Raw genomic sequence first — 17894 nt, 5'->3', positions numbered from 1 at the left:
CCCGGCGGCTCCTGGCGACTGGAGACCGCGCTCCCCGCCCACCGGGGACCCGCGCGTCCCTCGGGAGCTGCGCGCCCAGTTCCGCCGCAGGCGCCCCGAGTCTCGGCAGCCGCAGGTGCCGCCTGCCCCGCGCTCTGTCGCAGCCGCCGCGGGTCCAGCCAGGTGGGTGTCTTTCCTCGATTCCCGCCTTGCTCCCTTTAGCCAGGTTCCTAGGATGCAAGCATCGTTCTAAGCTTCCTGGGAGGACTGAAGGAAGACCAGGTGGGTAGTGGGTGTACACGTGTAATAAAATTGCATCTTAAGGACAGTGCTGGGGAACTGGGAAGGGAAAGGGGAAGCGAAATAACACAAAGGCAGTTCCTTAGTCAAGGTAACTCACAGGACCAGACTGGGACTGGGACCAAGTCACCTGTTCCCCCAGCTTCTAGATTCAGGCCCATAGACTTGAATGAATATTTGCTGGATTGAGATAAGTGAGTTGAGGTGTTCTGCTTGTTTCTTTCATCCAACTTCAAAGCAAGCTAAAACTGTTTTAAATGGTTGACTCCGTCTTACTCCCGTTCAAGGCCGAAGGATTTGAACATCTTTACTTAGAAAAGAAAAATATGTTGTATTCACGCCAGGACTGCTATGCAGCACTTAAAAAGCAGAAATCAGAGTTAGAGATCAACATGCAGAAATAGCAGGAAAATGAACACAAGAAGCAAAATATGTCTCTTTCGTAATGGCACTTAGTTGATTTATGAATGGAAAATCCTAGAAAGTGGAGGGTAAATTTTACACTGGATTTATGATTGTGGCTGCTTTTTGGGGCTATGAAAGAGCAATCAACTTGGCACAATGATAAATGTGGAAATAAAATTGACCAATAAGTTTTAATATCTTAAAATGTTGAAGTTGAAAAAAAAAAGCAATTGTCAACTGAGAGTGTTAACTTGGGTGTGTTTCATGTTTTCTTTTTTTCCTCGATTTAAGAAGTTGTGTTTTTGTAATGCAAAACATAAGTTATTTCTGTGCACATACTGTGACAGTGAAATCAAAACTGTTCTATTAGAAGTTGCAAATTTCTTGTACCTTGCTGTATGTTCTCCAGCTCCTCTAGATAATCCCGCAAAGTACAGGCCAAAGCTGAAATGCTGATTACTGGGTTAAGGTAGAATCAGAACACTCCTCGTGTTTTTGCAGGACAAATTTCTCCTCCTATGTGTAGAATTTTCACTTGCATGCATATTGGCTGTGATTATTGAATGCTGTGGACTTAGAACCAGAAGGCCGGAAAGGGTAGGGAGTTTGGTGGAGGAGAGTCCTGCAGTTCTACTGTGGCTCTACTCAGCAGAATAGAAAGAATGAGTTTATTTTCCTGCTGGAGAAAGGCTGGTTTCTTTCTGGATGTTGAGGGAAAGTTATCTAATCTGGTTATCCACACGAGGGCAAGAAGACAAAGACAATTCTAAGCTGGATTGTGTGTGTCAAGTGTAATGTGTTAGCTCTGTCTATCTGCCTCTCCCCTAAACATACATAAAAGTGGTTCCCCTTTCATGTATTTTCTCACCTCTAGTTTCTATAGAAGTATGAATATAGAATTTTTAACCCTGTTGAAATCACCAGAAGAAGGGGACTAGGTTGAAAGGAGAAAAATAGAGGGGATGAATTAATTCAGGTTATAACACACATATATACATATGGAAATGTCAAGATGAAACACCCTGTATAGCTATCTTAAGGAAACAAAAATGTCTTTTTGCAAAAATAGAGGACAGGAAAGCAAAACAGTTCCTGTCTGGGGGTGTACCAGTGTGTGTGTGTGTGTGACAGGAGGATATAAGGAAAGGGTGTAGGAGGGTGAATATGGTGGGAATATTATGTGCTCATGTATGAAAATGGAAAAATGAGACCTGTTGAAACTATTCCAGGAATGGGCTGGCATGATAGAGGAGAATGATTGAGGGGGTGAATTCAACTATAATATATTGTAAGAACTTTTGTAAATATCAGTGTGCCCCCAGTAAAACAATAATATGAAAATAAAAATATAAATAAACACATACATATGTTTTACAAAAAAAAAATCAGTGGATATGTACTCAAGAAAATTGCACATCAGAATGAAACTCTGAAACATGGACAATTGTGATAATATTCCACCTACTTTTGCCTTCTGATTTGACAACGTGCAAGGCCAATACTTGGCATGTCTCCTGTTGCAGGAAGGTGAGCTACTAAAAAAAACCCCTGAGGTATGAAGAAAAATACGCAAATGGTAGGACTTCAATGTTGTGTGAAAACTTCATGTATTCAGATTTAAGCCCCAAATAAGAGACTGCATCCCAAGTCTGCAGTGTTAGTGGTCAAATCCTTTAAGATTCATGATATTTTTAGGACTGATTCTTTTTAGTGCCTTTAGTGGTTAGGGCCTTGCACTATTCCCCACTTGCTCTGAACTCTAAGTGAAAGAATAAAACACAAAGGGCGCCTGTTTGTGCTTTGGCCCTCAATAAAATAGAAATGACATCCCAATGCTTCTTCTTAATTCAGTTTTTCACTGTAGTTTAAAGCTTTTTGGATTTGAGCCTACAGAGACTGCAGAGTTCTTTCTATCTTCCTCATCTCAATAATCCCACTGATTCCTTTAGCCACCTGTCGCCACCTGCCTCTTTTTCCCTCCCATCCCATTTAATTGGTGGCTTCTTAATTGCTGACTCTCCTTCTCCTCCATTTAATGATTCTTTTTTAAGTCCACAGGCTCTTTGCCAGCAGTTGGCTTTTAGTATGAAAAGTAGCAATTCCTTAATGAAGCTGCCTTCCAAATGAAGGTCTGCTTACATTTTTCCTAATAGCAAAATGAGCTTTTCTTCTTTACCTGCGGAAGGGCTTCCCAAGCCCAGATTTCTTGGGCATTTTCTCTAATCCTGCTTCTAAACCGTATTTCCTTCATGTGTAAAAAGTCCAGGTGGAAATCAAACAAGTGTCAGCAATTAAGAAATAAAGCCTGGTAAGGAAGTATTGCTTTTATCAAAAATAGCAGAAGCTAACAACGATTCTTTGCATGTTACATTTTGGGGACTGTGTGAATTGGCTTTGAATCATGATCCTCCTGATCTCTGCTTCCTGAGTAGCTGGGATGACAGGAGTGAATCACCAGTGCCTGGGAGAAAGCAAGATTCTTTACCACTATGTTTTAAAAGGAAAGATGTGTACTTTCTAAAAAGGATTTTTAATCTCTCAGATATATCATTTGAACTTTAGAGTAGTCACAATCATTCAACACTTATGCTGCAAAAATTGCTTATGTATTGAGTTAAGTGTATATATATATATCAACACTTGTGTAGCTCAATACATAAAGACATATGTATTTAGAGCTATGTGTGGTGTCGCACACCTGTAATCCTAGCACTCAGGAAGCTGAGACAGGAGGATAATGAATTGGAGGCCAGCCTGGGCTACATAGCAAGACCTTGTTTCAAACAAACAAACAAACAAAAAAACAAATGAAAAAGATAAGTGCATTCATAAATATGATATAACATACACATACATATGACATAACATAAGGTGTTAACATCCTATATGTAGTATATTTAAAAAGAGTTAAAAGTAATACATTTATAAAGAGTGAAATGTGTATTTAACTCTTCTTTGAGGTAAGTCTTTATCTTTACCTTAAACGGAAGGAAAAAAAGAAACATGTTTGGAGCAATTCAGTCACTTGCTGGTGTGGTAAAGCCAAGTCCAGAACTTGCTCCTTTTATTGCATGGTACCTTACAGGGCAGGGGAAAGACAAGGCAAGTTGTTTTTGGTCTCACAGAAAAAAAGAAAATCTGAAATTTGTAGACTTTCTTAAAAATATAGAGATTCACAGATTATTTTATTATGTAGTCAAATAAAGCAATGCTGAGCTCATTTTAAACTTTCTTCACACTTAGAAAAATATCTACTTTTGTTAGTTCACATATGCTATTGATGAAATCACACAGTGGGTTCTCCTGTTGCTCCCTGTTTTATTGTTTCTGAAATCGGTATTTTCAATGACAAAAATTTCTGTTGCAGCAATGCAGACTAATATTTCACGTAAGACTGTACTCAGGACATCTACCAAATACCATATTATAGAGATATCATTTCTTTTTATTTTTTCCTAGATATCCAGCTAAGTTTTCAGGACCTGTTTTGAACAAAGACGAGTGTTTCTGCAGGATAATGTAATTAGAGGTCCATGTTAGGGCAGACTTGACCATGGGAGCCAATACTTCAAGCAAACCACCAGTGTTTGATGAAGATGCAGATGGTAAGGCATGTTGGATGTGACAAATAAAAATGGAATTCTGTGAAATGCAAATATAAACTCCAAGCTTCATCAGTGAAATGCAAGCACGGTCTGTAGGGACTTTAAGAAAATAGGCAGAAATGCAAGAGAAGCTCAAAGACTGTGTTTGCTAATAGCTGGATCTGTCTTTTACTTTCTATGGGACCTTTGGCAACTTTCTTAATTGCAACTATACCAATGTCTTCCCTTGTCCAAATGGAGCTGTGATTGGGCACATGTGGCTATTTAAATGATTTGTTTGGTTTTTGTTCTGTTCTTTTGACAGTAACAAGCTATCCCCATTGTTAGCTGTTTTCGAAAATTTCTTTTATTATCAAATTGCATGTGAATGATAATCAATACTCGTAATATTATAAAACAGTTATACAATGTAGGTGTCTTCTGAATTTACAACTGCTGTTCTTCACAATGCTATGTCATGGGAAGAAGAAGCAGTTTAACTGGAGAAAAAGGAAACTTTATAAGCCAGATTCAGCAAGACAAGAAATGAAGGCATGAGTTCTCCTGATTCTCCCATTATTCAAACAAGGTGTGTCAGGACAGGTCCTGGACCTCCCCTTGTCACATTTCCTTCCTGTAATGGAAGTGTGAGCAGCCTTGGTGGAATACGTAGGGTGGCAGCTGTTTGTGTGTTGTATGGGGATAAAAGGCCCTGAGTCCCGGGTAGAAAGTTACCCAGGAACGCATGCCTGAGCTTCCAAAGTGGTGATCAAGGAATTAGACTACAAAGAGAAAGAATGAACTGAAACTCAAGGAGATTTAGTTCCAGTCCTACTACAAGCCATCTGTGGGGCACAGGAAATTTGTCTCTTCCTCTAGTTTTAATTTCCTCCTCAATATAGTAAGGAGGTAGGATAACCTTGAAGGTCCCTTCCAATTGCAAAGTTTTGCAAAACTATGAAGCAATCTCTAAATCAGCAAAGAAAGTTCACTGTGTTAGAATGTAAGTTCTAACTTACATTGATGATTGAAACAGAAATGACAAATGACAGTAGCTCATGCAACAGGAATGTGTTTTTCTATCTCATCTAGCAATCTGGAAACAACTAATCTAGGCCGTATGTGACTTCAGAGGGTTAGGACCCTGGCCGTTTCCCATGTTTTTCCATCTCTATGGTGCTACCTTTCCCTCATGCCTCAGGACGGCTCACTGCTTCATCCAAATTCCATCTATTAGGAAAGAAGGAAAGTCAGGGAGGCCATGCCCATTCCTCCAAGGGCATAGGTTCAATCTGCCTTGTAATTTTATTCATATGCATGTACCTACTTGTAAGAAAGACAAGAAAATGTAATTTGTTATCTTGGGTGGCCATGAACCTTCTAACAATGAAAAGTTCTCTTTATTACAAAAGAAGGGGGAGAATTAGCAGTTTGTCATGCTTGGGGAACAACTGTATTTGTCAGAGTTGAGCAACACAATCTTAGTTTTGAATATTGAATGGAGACCCCTTTAAAACAAAATAAATGACTGATCAGGATGCCTTATTTCAAGCTATTTACTCTCAACAGAGTCTCATTCTTACTACCTACATAACATATGACACAAGAATCATGAAAATTCATAGTTGGGAGGATCTTAAATTTTTTTCATTGCTGTTTTTGCTCCCTTTCTTTGTTTTATTAAGTAATATAGCAAGGATCCAGAGGCCAGTGATGTTGCATGGCTTTTCCATCTCTTAAGTGGAAAGACAAGTATACTTTTCATTTATTTGGTTCACTTTGCTCCCAGTGGATTCAGAACTAATGCTTTCATAAGACAGATCTTCATAGAACAGAGTAAGAAAGGTAGGCTGACCTCATTCTTGTAGTTTGCTGGGAATATCATGTCATTTGAAGGTGCTAGCATAGTATTATGATGAGAAAACACACCCCATCCTCCTCGTAGGGTACCCAAGAAGACAATACACCCAGTGGGTTGTGACACCTAGGTAACAGGTACTGCTTTGTAACTGCCCTCAAGGAATTCTGGGGAAAAAATGAGGGTGGAGTAGAATTAGGCTTATGAACCAGATAAATCTTTCTCAACATCTTCTAGGTTAGTGCCTTTTTCTTGTCTAGCCCTCAGTCCAATGGGAGAAAGCTATAGCAGCATCCATAAGGGGAGGAGCTAAACATAGCCACAGTCTGTGCTTCCCAGAGGGCTTGTCTCCACGTTCATTCACATACATAGCTGCAAGGCAGAGAAAGTGGAAGGTCAAGTTCACTTGGTGTGAACCTGCCACTTTTCTGGACATGAAAAAGAGAGGAGGAAACAAGGTATCCTTGCTTTGTCTTTGTGAAGCCCCTGTCCTAATGGTAGAAGGCAAACAGAAAGAAGTAAACACATACACAAACCAGAAACCTTGAGGGTGTTAAAGGAAATGACCCTGCATGATCTTATGGAGAGTGACAAAGTGATGGACAGGGCTGGCCTTTTTAAGGAGGTGGTAGCATTTGAGCTGAAGTCTGAAAATGAGAAGTCAGCAATGAAATGATATGAAATGAATATTTTAAGCATAGGAAAAAGCAAATAATGGCAAAATTGAGAAGGCATACTTGCCTATATCTGGTAATGTGAGTTTGTCAAAGGGATTGTATTTTAGTTCCTATATTAATTTGTTTATAAGATCATTGAATTTTAGGGAGGAAAAGTATGACATTCTGGAGAACGTACTTTGGTTTTTTTATCCAGTAAGTACTATAGTGTTCATTTGGCTCTTTATATAACTCTGCATTGAGGACAATGTGAAATTTTATTTGATTGCTATGAAGATTCTGAACAAGAAAGAAAAAGAACAGCAAAAAAGTATGATTAGTCAAAGAACACTCATGCTTGTAGCATTTTTCTTATCCATATTTTTGTATAAGTAATGAAACTGGATCAGAATCAAGAGCACTAAAATGAGCCAATTTAATTATTTAAAAAATATTGTGGAAAAACTTCCAATATGTGATAAAAAGTAATTAATATTTCTTCAAGTTGTTTAATATTCCCAATATATAGATTTAAGAAAAAATTTAACTAGTTTTCTCAAGTACTATTTCAAGGTTTCTTTCTCATTTTGTTCACTTTGAAAGTAATTAGGAAATAAGATTAATGTTATTGGGTGTCTTTGAGATAAGCTATTTTTGTTAGATTTCATCCTGACACTTGTAGTTCATGGTTTTCCATTTGATATCTGATCTTGAAAAAGCCGTTCTGTTGGTTACTTATGCTGATCTTTAGTGGAAACAAAGTATGAGGTTTATAGGACTGGTGAGCAGAATAAAGTTGGCTTTAGGATTAGGTCACGCTTTACAAAATAGATCTCAAATGACAGTTTTGTTTTATGGCTTTAGCTTTATATGTTAGTGCAAGCTTAAGTTATAATTATTTTTGTTGCGGCAAACGATACATAAAAATGTACCACTTTGACCACTTTTTAGTGTCCACTTTCATGGCAGTAAGTGAATTCTCACTGTTATGCACCCATTACCACCACCACCTAGCTTTCAAAATTTTCCATCTTTCCAAACTGAAATTTATACCCACAAAGCTATAAATTCCAAATTCTCTACTTCTCCTAGCCCCTAGCAACTACCATTTGAGTTTGTTTCTATGAATTTGTCTATTCTGAGAATTTATATAAGTGAAATTATATATAAAATTTCATGTCTGGCTTACTTCATTTAGCATAATGTTTTCAAGTACTGGCATGGGTCAGAATTACCTTCCCTTTGAAAGATGAATAGTATTCCATTGTATGCATGTGGCATATTTTGTTTATCCTTTCATTGGTCAAGGAACATTTAGTTGTTTCCACTTTTTGATTATTGTGACAATTCTGCTATAAGTATTGGTGCACACATATCTGTGTAAGTCCTTGTTTTCAATTCTTTTGGGGTATTTACACAGAAGCAGAATCATTAAATCATTTGGTAATTGCTTGATTTTTCTGAGAATCCACCATAATATCTTCCACATAATTGCATTACATGTCTTAGTGATGGGACAATAATGGGCTAAGAGCATCAGCTCTGACATAAGAAAGGTTCAAAATTTGATACACAGTTTCAAATCTCAACTGTGCCACATACTATTGATCTGTGTGCTTCTACCAGAAAATGGAAAGGGAAGTGGCCTGATCAATTACTACTGTACACTAAAGGCATTTGAGTACCATGAAAAAAGTCTCCAAACCTCAATTGCTACTAATGAATTAATTTGGAGAAAAAACTCCTATTGGTCAAGTTATTCAACTACCATAAGCCTCACTTTTCTCATATGCAAATATGAGAAATATTTCACTAGGTAATTGTGAGGATTAAATAAAATAATGCCAGTAAAACACTTAGCAAGGTGTTTCACATAAAGTAACCACCCAATTAATGCTAATAATAGTAATACTAGCATCAAGAGTTTCTTAGCATGAACTGTTCAACTTCTGAAGGAACAAAACCAATTAAATGCAACTCAGTAGATACATATCATTGTCAGGAGGACCTGCTCATGATTCTACTGATTGAATTGGGTTGACAGAATAGAGATTTTATAGATTCTGCAAAGACCTGTAACACCCTTTAAAAGAAGCCAAGTTATTGAGTGCACAAAAACACAACTGGTTTATCTTTCATCTCCACTGGGATGATTGTATTTTCTTTCTTTTATTTAAGTTCAAAACTGACTATTAAAGTAATTTCATTTGATCAACAGACACAGTGAAGCATTTTTCCCACCCTACCTACCATATTCATATTCTGAAGAATAATTAATGACACAGAAAAACATTTTGAGTGTTTTGAAAGAAAACAGATTTGTAAGTGATACTTGTTTTTAATGTATATGGCTTTTCCCCTTAAATCTACTTTATTTCCTCTGAGTTCAGTTTTTATATTTTGTTTGGTAGTTGTTGCTTATTTGTTTTATTTAAAAAATGTAATTCATTGAGGTTTTCCAGGCTAATTTAGAGAAAGAGAATCTTTATAGGAGAAAATGGACTTATTTACAATTCAGCAAGAGAACAGAAGAGGGTCTTGCCATTATTATGAATAATGTGTATTTGCAGACATAAAAAGAATGCGGAGATGATAAAATCGGCTTAGTTAAACCAAGAGTCAGCCTTCTTCTGCAGTATTGTAGCTAAGAAAAGTTGGCCTTTGGTTAAAAAGTTTCTCTAAAGAGTTCATCAATGCCCCTGAGTTTTCAGAGAGAGCTCAATTATTGCATTATTCTTTGGACTTGGTGAAAACTCAATGTTCTTTCATTTGGCAACACTTGTCTCCTAGGATATGTGGCTGTTTCCACTTTCCCAACATCTTCTTCAGTGACAGAGGCAATGGGGTTCTTCAACTTGGCCACTGATTTGCAATCCAAAAGAAATAGGAGGCTCCTGAAGTGACTCCAACCAAGAGGGCCTTTGGGAATTTGCTTTGTTGTTTAAATGTCCATGTATTGCATATTTGTTCCCAAGTGGGAACAGACTTTCCCTATCAGAGACCTTAGTAGTGTTTTATATGATATTTATTATTTCACATCAGAATGATTGAAAAAGTTAAAGGAAATTTCTCTAGTGAGAACTGGCTTCTTTACATATCAGCTCATCTTGGACAGTCTAACATTCAGTAAAGGCATTTGTCATAAATAACCTCAGGTCCAATTGTTTATGGCAACTTTTTAAACTTGTAAGTGCTTTATTTCTCCATTCCAAGGATTGGAAGAGATCCCCCTTTCACATTTTGAGTGATAAGTTATGAATGCATGTTTAGGAGGATCTACTCAAATTTAGAAAAGCTGTATCTTGCTTTTAGACAACCATAATTTATTAGCATCGTATAGGCTCTGAAAGGACCTACAATTTTGAAAGCTCAGTCTTCCAATGCTTTTCATACTTATTGCAAAATTAACCCACTTTTGTGGAAAACCTTTTAATATTTTTGTGACACATGAAAGTCTGTGGATCTTGATTTTGGAAATGAAAGTTTATGACCATATCTACTCTTTTTCTGGTAGAGACATCCTTTCTCTTCATTGATTTTTTTTTTCCTGCTTGCTTAATAGCAATAAATTTTTACATGTGAGATATTTGTAATGCAATTTATAGGAAAATAATGGAATTTTCACATTACACGATGAAGAGTGACTGTGCTCCTTGGTAAGGTTTCTTCATTGTAGAACAATTCATGTTCACTCAGGTTCGTGAGAAAACATAGGTATCTTAGTTTAATGCTGGAATGTTCGATGTTTCTACTGGAAGTAAGAGTTGATTTGGCAAAAGATTGATGCTTCTTTATTATTATTTTAAAGTCAAGAACATTTTAAATTTAAAGAGGGTCATATGAACAAATTCTGGTGAAGTAGCTGATGACTATTAAATAGTACTCTTTCTATACTTTTTGTCTTACCCCACACTGTAGGCATTCTTTATTTTCATCTTGGAAGTACATAGGTTGGAGAAATAAATCTGTAAATATTTTGATTTTCAGACAATTTGACCATCACTCCAACATTACTCTCTTCAATGAGAATGGGCCTGAAGACCTTTAAAGAGATTCAACTCCTGCTGTTTTGGCTTTGCAAACTTAAGTACAGTGACCAATACCAGCCTTTAATTCACAAATTCAGGTCTTATGAGTTACATGGAGATTTCAATTATGAATTGTCATGTGACCTTTTATAGAAGTTTCATTTGGAAACACAGACATAAAAAAGCCAATAATGCAATAATATTATTATCAAATGACATTAAACATAGTTTTTATGGCAGAAAGAAAGATTGGAAAATTTTAGGATTATAAGTTTTGAATTCAGTAACTGACACAGGCTTTACTTTTGCTTCATAAACTATTTTTCCTTCCTTTCTGGAGGCATATTGATGGTAAAATAAACAAAAATTAACCCTTTTTATACTTGAGTTGTCTGTATCTTTGCATATCAAGTTTATTTATGGGACTGATTTAAAGCAGTAGCTGGCAAATTTTTTCCCTAGTGGGCCAGATAGTAACTATTTTATGCTTTTGGAGTCATGTGGACAGTCTCTGTCACAACTTCAATCCTGCGATTGCAGCATGAAAGTAGCCTTAGACCCTGCTGAAATGAATGTGGCTTCCTGTCAATAGAACTTCATTTATGGACCCTGAAATTTGAATTAAAAAATTCCAGTGGTCACCAAATATATATATATATATATATATATATGTAACTTTTTATCTAATCATTTAAAAGTGAGATGGTGGGTTACATTTGGCCCATGGGCCAGATTGAGCTGACCCTTGCCCTGTGGCATCTCACAGGCATTTATTTACCTACTTTGATATCCACTCCTCATCCTATGGTCTTCAATCAAGAGACTTGACAAGGAGACTAGAACCAACTCTCTGTAAATGTTTAGTAAATTCACTCTCACAAACTCTCATTTGGTTGGTCAGTGTGAGCCAGTGGAATTACTTAGACCAATAAATCTAGTGCTTGGAAGATTAAATATGTTAATTGGTAATATTTTGTTTGACAGATGTATCACTGGGATTCAATTAAGTGATTATAACCTGTAGCACTTTTGAAATATGACCAGACAGCTTGCTTCCTAATGGGAACATTTATCCAACCGAAGGACATCCAACAGCGGAGACATTAATGCCCCATCTTACCTGCTGTTCTTCCACTTTGTGAGTTCTTCTAAAGTTAGTGTCAATGTATTTCTGAGTTCTAAACAAATTTATGAATTGGGGTCCAGGCAGCAGGACAAGAAAAACCATTACGACCCATTGCTTGGTCTTGGCATCAGTGATGGATGTCAGTAAACTCCAGACTTCCTGGGGCACCATGTTTCATAAAAGGGAAGTGCTGACAGTGCAAACAGCTGTCATCAATTGTCCTTGGAGGCCACTTCTCTGGAACAATTCCAATCATATTCTTAAAGCGCTTGCCAAGCTCCCATTATATTTGTATTAACCATCTGGGATGATGGTGGTGTGGTGAGGGAATTAAGTGAGTTTTCACCAGTGGATCATAAGTGGTAGGCTTTAAAAGAGCTGACTTTTAGCCTTAAAAATTATCATGGTGTCAGAGAGTTAAAGTTTAACTCAGCAATTCCCAGACACTCTCCTTGCCAACTATGACACAGTTTTTCTTAGTCTGTGTTAAAAGAAAAAAAATGATGATAATGTAGTAAGTTTCTTACTAAGCCAGGCCTTTTAAAATTTTAACTCTGAGTTTATGTCCTTGCTGTCTTGTGTGTGCATGCATACACACGCATGTGTGTTTAATATTTAATGATTGTAGAAATAGAAATTATTTTTCATAGTGAGAACTTAGGTAGGCAATTTGCGTCTCTGATCCTGTGTTCTCATATGTAAAAGGGGGTAAATAATAGTGTTTGCCTCATATAGTTTTGTGGGAATAAAAAGATATTATCCATATAAAGCTCTTAGCTGCTGCCTGGCACATAGTAATTGCTCAATAAATGTTGCCAATTATCACTGTAATTATCATAATTATAGCTTTCAATGATGTTACTTGGCAAATAAAAAATCAAAGCCACCCAATGCTGATTTCCTCTTTCTCACTTAGATTTCTTTTTTAGAGGATGGGGAGAAATGAGAGATTTTATGATCTATGAAATCCAAATGTATAATTGCAGTTTTCATTAAGTGCCATGTACAGAACTTATTGAAGTAGCTGAGATGAAAAAATAATCAGAGGTGATCTCTTTTCTTTAGGACCATCATCTTCACTTAAGTGTAAGGTGATAGTATCTAGGCTGAGCAGGTGGACATATGCAGGAGTGGGCAGCAAGGAGGATATTGGAGACTTACGCTCAAGTAAATTAAGAATGGATGGATGGAGGTGAGGATGTGGATATAGTAAATATACATGATTCTTTCAAGAAATTTGGTCTGCAAGTAAAAAGCTGAATAGAATGTTAAGATGGAGTTTTTTTGTAAGAGCCAATGCTAGAGCATACTGATGTGGATGTGATTTAAAGGGAAAAAAATGTTAAATCAGGAGACCAGGGACCGGAGCTGGCATCATGGTAACATAGTGCTTGGGTCCATGTTACCCACAGGAAGTCTCCTTTATTTTACAAATTTTAGTGGGTTTTATTATGTTTTTTCATACATACATATAATGTACTTCAATTTTATGACTTAATGATCTTTAATCCTTAAAAAATATTTTTGTGGCAGAGATGGAAATTTCAATCATTTCTACAATAAAATAGTATTTAAAGTAGTTTGGTTGATTTAGATAGGATTAATTATAAGTATGAATAGTATTTTAAAAGTAAATACAAACAATTAAAAGATAAACACTTAAAAGATTTGTGGATATTTCCATACCATTATTCAAAGCTGACTCCTTTCTTGGCATTTTCTACAGTGGAAGGTATTTATATAAAACATACAATTTACCATGTAAACCATTTTTAAGTGTACAATTCAGCAACATTAAGTACCCTCATAATGTGCAACCATCACCACCATTCATTTCCAGAACTTCTTTTTCCCAAACAGACACACTCTACCCAAAAAACCAACTCAATTCCTTCTATACTCTGCCACTGGTAACTCACTCTACTTTCTCTTCTATGAATTTAACTATTCTAGGCCCCTCATGTAAGTGGAATCACTTAATATTTTTGTAGCTCACTTCACTTAAAATGTTTTCAAACTTCATTCATGTAGCTTGTATCAGAACTTTAGTGCCTTTTATGGATGAATAACTTTCCATTTTACATATTTACATTTGTTTATTTGTGTGTTATAGACACTTGGGATGTTTCCACTTTTGAAATCCTGTGAAAATGCTGCTATGAACATTAGTGTATAAGTATGTATTTGAGTCTCTGCTTTCAATACTTTGGAAGTTTATTTCTAGGAATGGGATTGCTCAAAAAAACAAACAACAAGAACAACAAAAAACAAACCTCCTAAAATCCAAACATTAATGGTATTTACCATGGAGAACTGTATTTATCTATATATACTGGTAAAGAATGATGCCTCTGTTCACTTCAGGATATTTTTCAAGAAGGGACCTTGTGGTCAGATATTGACTACAGTCAGGACTGCAGCCGGACATCACTACTGGACATGCCAGAGATTTTGCTTATTAACACTGAAATAGTGAGTGCTTTGAAGACCAGTGAATATCATTTTATTTTCATTCAGAATTGCTGATCACAGGCAGCTTCAGTGGTCAGCATTTCCAATTAATGATGGAAACTACACAGCAGAAGCATTTCCTCTTGGTTTCCCTCCTCCCAGTGTTGGGCTTGGCACATAGGAGACACCATGAAATCCTACAGCCCTTCCTTCAAGGTTCTTAATACTGCTGTCTTTCTCTGCTTGACACTTTGACAAATCTACTTCTCCAATAGTAAGAGTACACTTCTATTTATCAAGCTTTAGGAATTCCTAAGTGGAATTATAATTAACCTACATTTCTCCTGCCTTTAACATTTATCACATTTTTAAAGATTCTCCTTGCTTAAGCCATTCTTCCCATGTTTTGAGATGGATGCAGATAATGTGCTACTGTCTAGAAGTAATAAGCTTATATTTTGTCATATACTTTATTAATTTCCTAGCACTACTATTATGAATAGCACAAACTGCATGATTTAAAGCAAAAGAAATGTATTGTCTGGGAGTTTTGAATGCTGGAAGTATGAAATCAAGGTGTTGTCTGGGCCATCTATACGTCCTTGAGGGATGATATTCCCTGGCCTCTTCTGACATCCCACCTGTTCCTTGGGGAACTCCCCCAGCATAACTCTAAATATGTCTCTGTCACATGTCTGTCATCACTCTGTCTAGATCCATATGCAAAATTCTCTCTTCTTATAAAGACACTAATATTAAATTAAGGTCTCTCTGTTCCAGCATGATATGATCTTAATTGAACTAAGTACATTGGCTATGACTGCATTGCCAAATAAATTCATATTTTTGATGTACCAGGGGTTAGGACTTCAATGTTTCTCTTTGAGGAACACACAACTCATAATAGACATCCTTGTTTAGGTCACTATCTCCATTCTTACCAGCTCTAAAACCTTAAACACGTTATGTGGTGTCTTCAAGTGTCATCGTATTACTTGTATTTTGGGTGGAAAGGAAATATATGAAATACTGCAAATAGAATCCCTATCACATTACTTCACATACTAAGGGTTCAAAGGTGCCAGAGGAATTAATTATCATTAGATTTGTGAAGGGGACATGTGCTTAGTGTGTTATGTTAGGATTCTGCTTTACAGCATGTCATCTTTCATTTGGAGGAAATCTAATTTTTAATGAAGAACCCATAAATCAGATTCTGCAGACCTCTAAAAACTATAAATGAATATTAATTTGTATATTTGCTTTCCTTTTTTCTCTGAAAAAGAAGGGGTCCAGATATGTGCCGAAGGAGTCCATGCTGTCCTTCCAAATTGAAGAATGTGCTTGCATTCACATTAGCAACACGTGGTTCTCTTAGGGCAGGAGGCTTATACGGGAACTTCAATCTAGAAAACACAGAGCTGAGTCAGATTGTGATGCATCTGTGTGGTGAAACAGGAGGGAACAGTATTTAAAGAGTGGGTCTCAAAACGGGGTGGTTTTCTCAAATTGTCTCATTTTGATCTCTTCAGGTATTATGAGGAAATGATCAGCTATATTGATTTACAGAGCAGAGAACTGAGACTCTTGAAGGCAAGAAAACCTGTCCAAGCTTGCACAACTGGCCAGAAGTAGAGCTAGAATTCTACCCCTCTAAGAAGCAGAGAGTGCTTTGCATTTCACAGAATTTGCTCATCCTCTTACCAATTTGATTATTAGAATAATCTTGAGATATAAATAAGAAAGCTCTTATCACCCCATTATTTGATTGAATGAGAATATGAGTCTAAAAATGATTTTTAAAGAACCACTAACCAATGTCACAAAGCCAGTGAGTGATAAGAAATGATTACCTCTAACTCCTCACATTAAGTTTTTTCTTTCAAAAACACAAATAGTTCTTGTTTATTTTATAAATGAGAATTTTCTTTTTTTTTCTTTGGTGGTGCTGGGGTTTGAACTCAGGGCCTTACACCTGCTAGATTTCCTAGGCAGGTGCTGTATCATTTGAGCCATTCCATCAGCCCTATAGATGAGAATAAAAGAAACGGAACTTCTGGGGAAAGATGGTGAATGGAACACATTCTCCTACTTCCATTCTCTTCTAGAAGTCTTTGTTTTTTATTTAAGGTCTTGCTATGTTGTCCAAGCTGGCTTTGAATTTGTGTTCTTCCTGCCACAGCCTCCCAAGTGCTGGGATTATAGGCTTATACCACTATTCCAGGCTTAAAAATCTCACTAATAGGATATGAAAAGTTTACTACCTAAGCCTACACAGCTGAAGAGAAGGACAGAGGGGACTTCACTATCAATAATGCAGAAACTAGAAAGCACAGAAGTAGAACCAGGAAAACTAGGTCCTGAATTGCAGTGAGAAAAGCTGAGAAATTATCAGGCTCACACCAGAGAGTTGTGACACTGGCAGTGTCTAGAAGCAGAAGTAAAGTGGGAGATTTAAAATAAAGATGATTTGGATAGCTGTTTAAAAAAACCTGTCATGTCACTTCTACCAACTTGGCAAAAGACAAAGAAAAAATCTGTAATTTTCTTCACCTTACATTATGATTTATTCTCTGAAAAGGAAGCATTTTTACTGGGAAACGCCCAGCACAGTTGAGTGTGGGGCATTCCTTATGGAAGATGAAGGAACCAGGCAGTGGAAAACATCCTGGGGGTTGTATGTACCGCAGCCTTCTTTTCCAATTTTCTTCCTATTTCTCAGCATGGCAATATAGCAACCTGCAGACAAGGGGATGATGGAATGACCTACTCCAAAAAGAAGATCCAAAGTTATCAGCATTAGGGTTCTCTAACTCAACATTGAGTTAGAAGTTACACTTAGAAGTTTACTGTTAGCAAGATTCACATACTCACAACTCTCCCAACAAGGGTGTAGGACTCAACACTTAAATATGAGCAGACAACCAGGGGTTATGAGACCCTTGGGAAAGGCCTGTAATGTGATTGCCAAAAAACTAAAACAACTGAAGGGGAGGGAAATCTTAAGGAAAACTATCAGAGAGAAAAACTTAAGGATAACTATCAGAGAGATGGGAGAAAGATCTAAGAAACAAACAACAAAGAAGTAACAAGATAGAATACTAAGAAAAGACCACTCAGACATTTAGAGAGAAAAAAAAATAGTTTTGGAAAATCATTTTTAGCATAAATGGAACAATTTAAAGAAGTTTTAAAGGATGAAGAAAATTTCTCAGAACAACGAAAAAACAGAGGAGATGAGAAGTTAAATCTAAAAACATTTAAGAGTCAACCTATGCTGGACACTAATTCTAAATAATAAAAGGTACAGAAAGAGAGAATCGAAGGGAGGAAACCATCACTATATGATTTAAGCAAAAAAGCCTATGACTGAAGTTACAAGATTCTAGATAAAATGAATCTGTCAAGTGTCCAGCATAATGAATAAACTAAACCCATATCATCATAAAATCTCAAAATAGTCAATACAATTATATGATACTACAAGGTCCTGGAGAAAGGAAAACT

At 36.6% G+C, this 17894-nt stretch overlaps 1 protein-coding gene across 5 annotated transcripts in view; it reads left to right on the top strand.

The window, feature by feature from the left end:
- The first annotated feature begins 27 nt into the window (after window positions 1–27).
- Stk32a (serine/threonine kinase 32A) overlaps window positions 28–17894 on the top strand; it is a 135653-nt gene continuing 117786 nt past the window's right edge. For 3 of the 5 annotated variants that reach the window (XM_074076714.1, XM_074076715.1, XM_074076711.1), the window contains exons 1-2: window positions 28–162; window positions 4144–4289. In XM_074076714.1, the coding sequence (XP_073932815.1) occupies window positions 4238–4289 (52 nt within the window). In that variant the 5' untranslated portion in view covers window positions 28–162; window positions 4144–4237. Of the gene's footprint in view, window positions 262–4143; window positions 4290–13003; window positions 13129–17894 lie in introns of those variants that run through there. The other 2 variants (XM_074076712.1, XM_074076713.1) reach the window with 2 other exon arrangements.

The sequence above is a fragment of the Castor canadensis genome, chromosome 6 (assembly GCF_047511655.1).
Source record: "Castor canadensis chromosome 6, mCasCan1.hap1v2, whole genome shotgun sequence".
Classification (NCBI taxonomy): Eukaryota; Metazoa; Chordata; class Mammalia; order Rodentia; family Castoridae; genus Castor; species Castor canadensis.
Note: the sequence above shows the minus strand (reverse complement) of the source record. Positions and strands in the feature narration are given on the sequence as shown.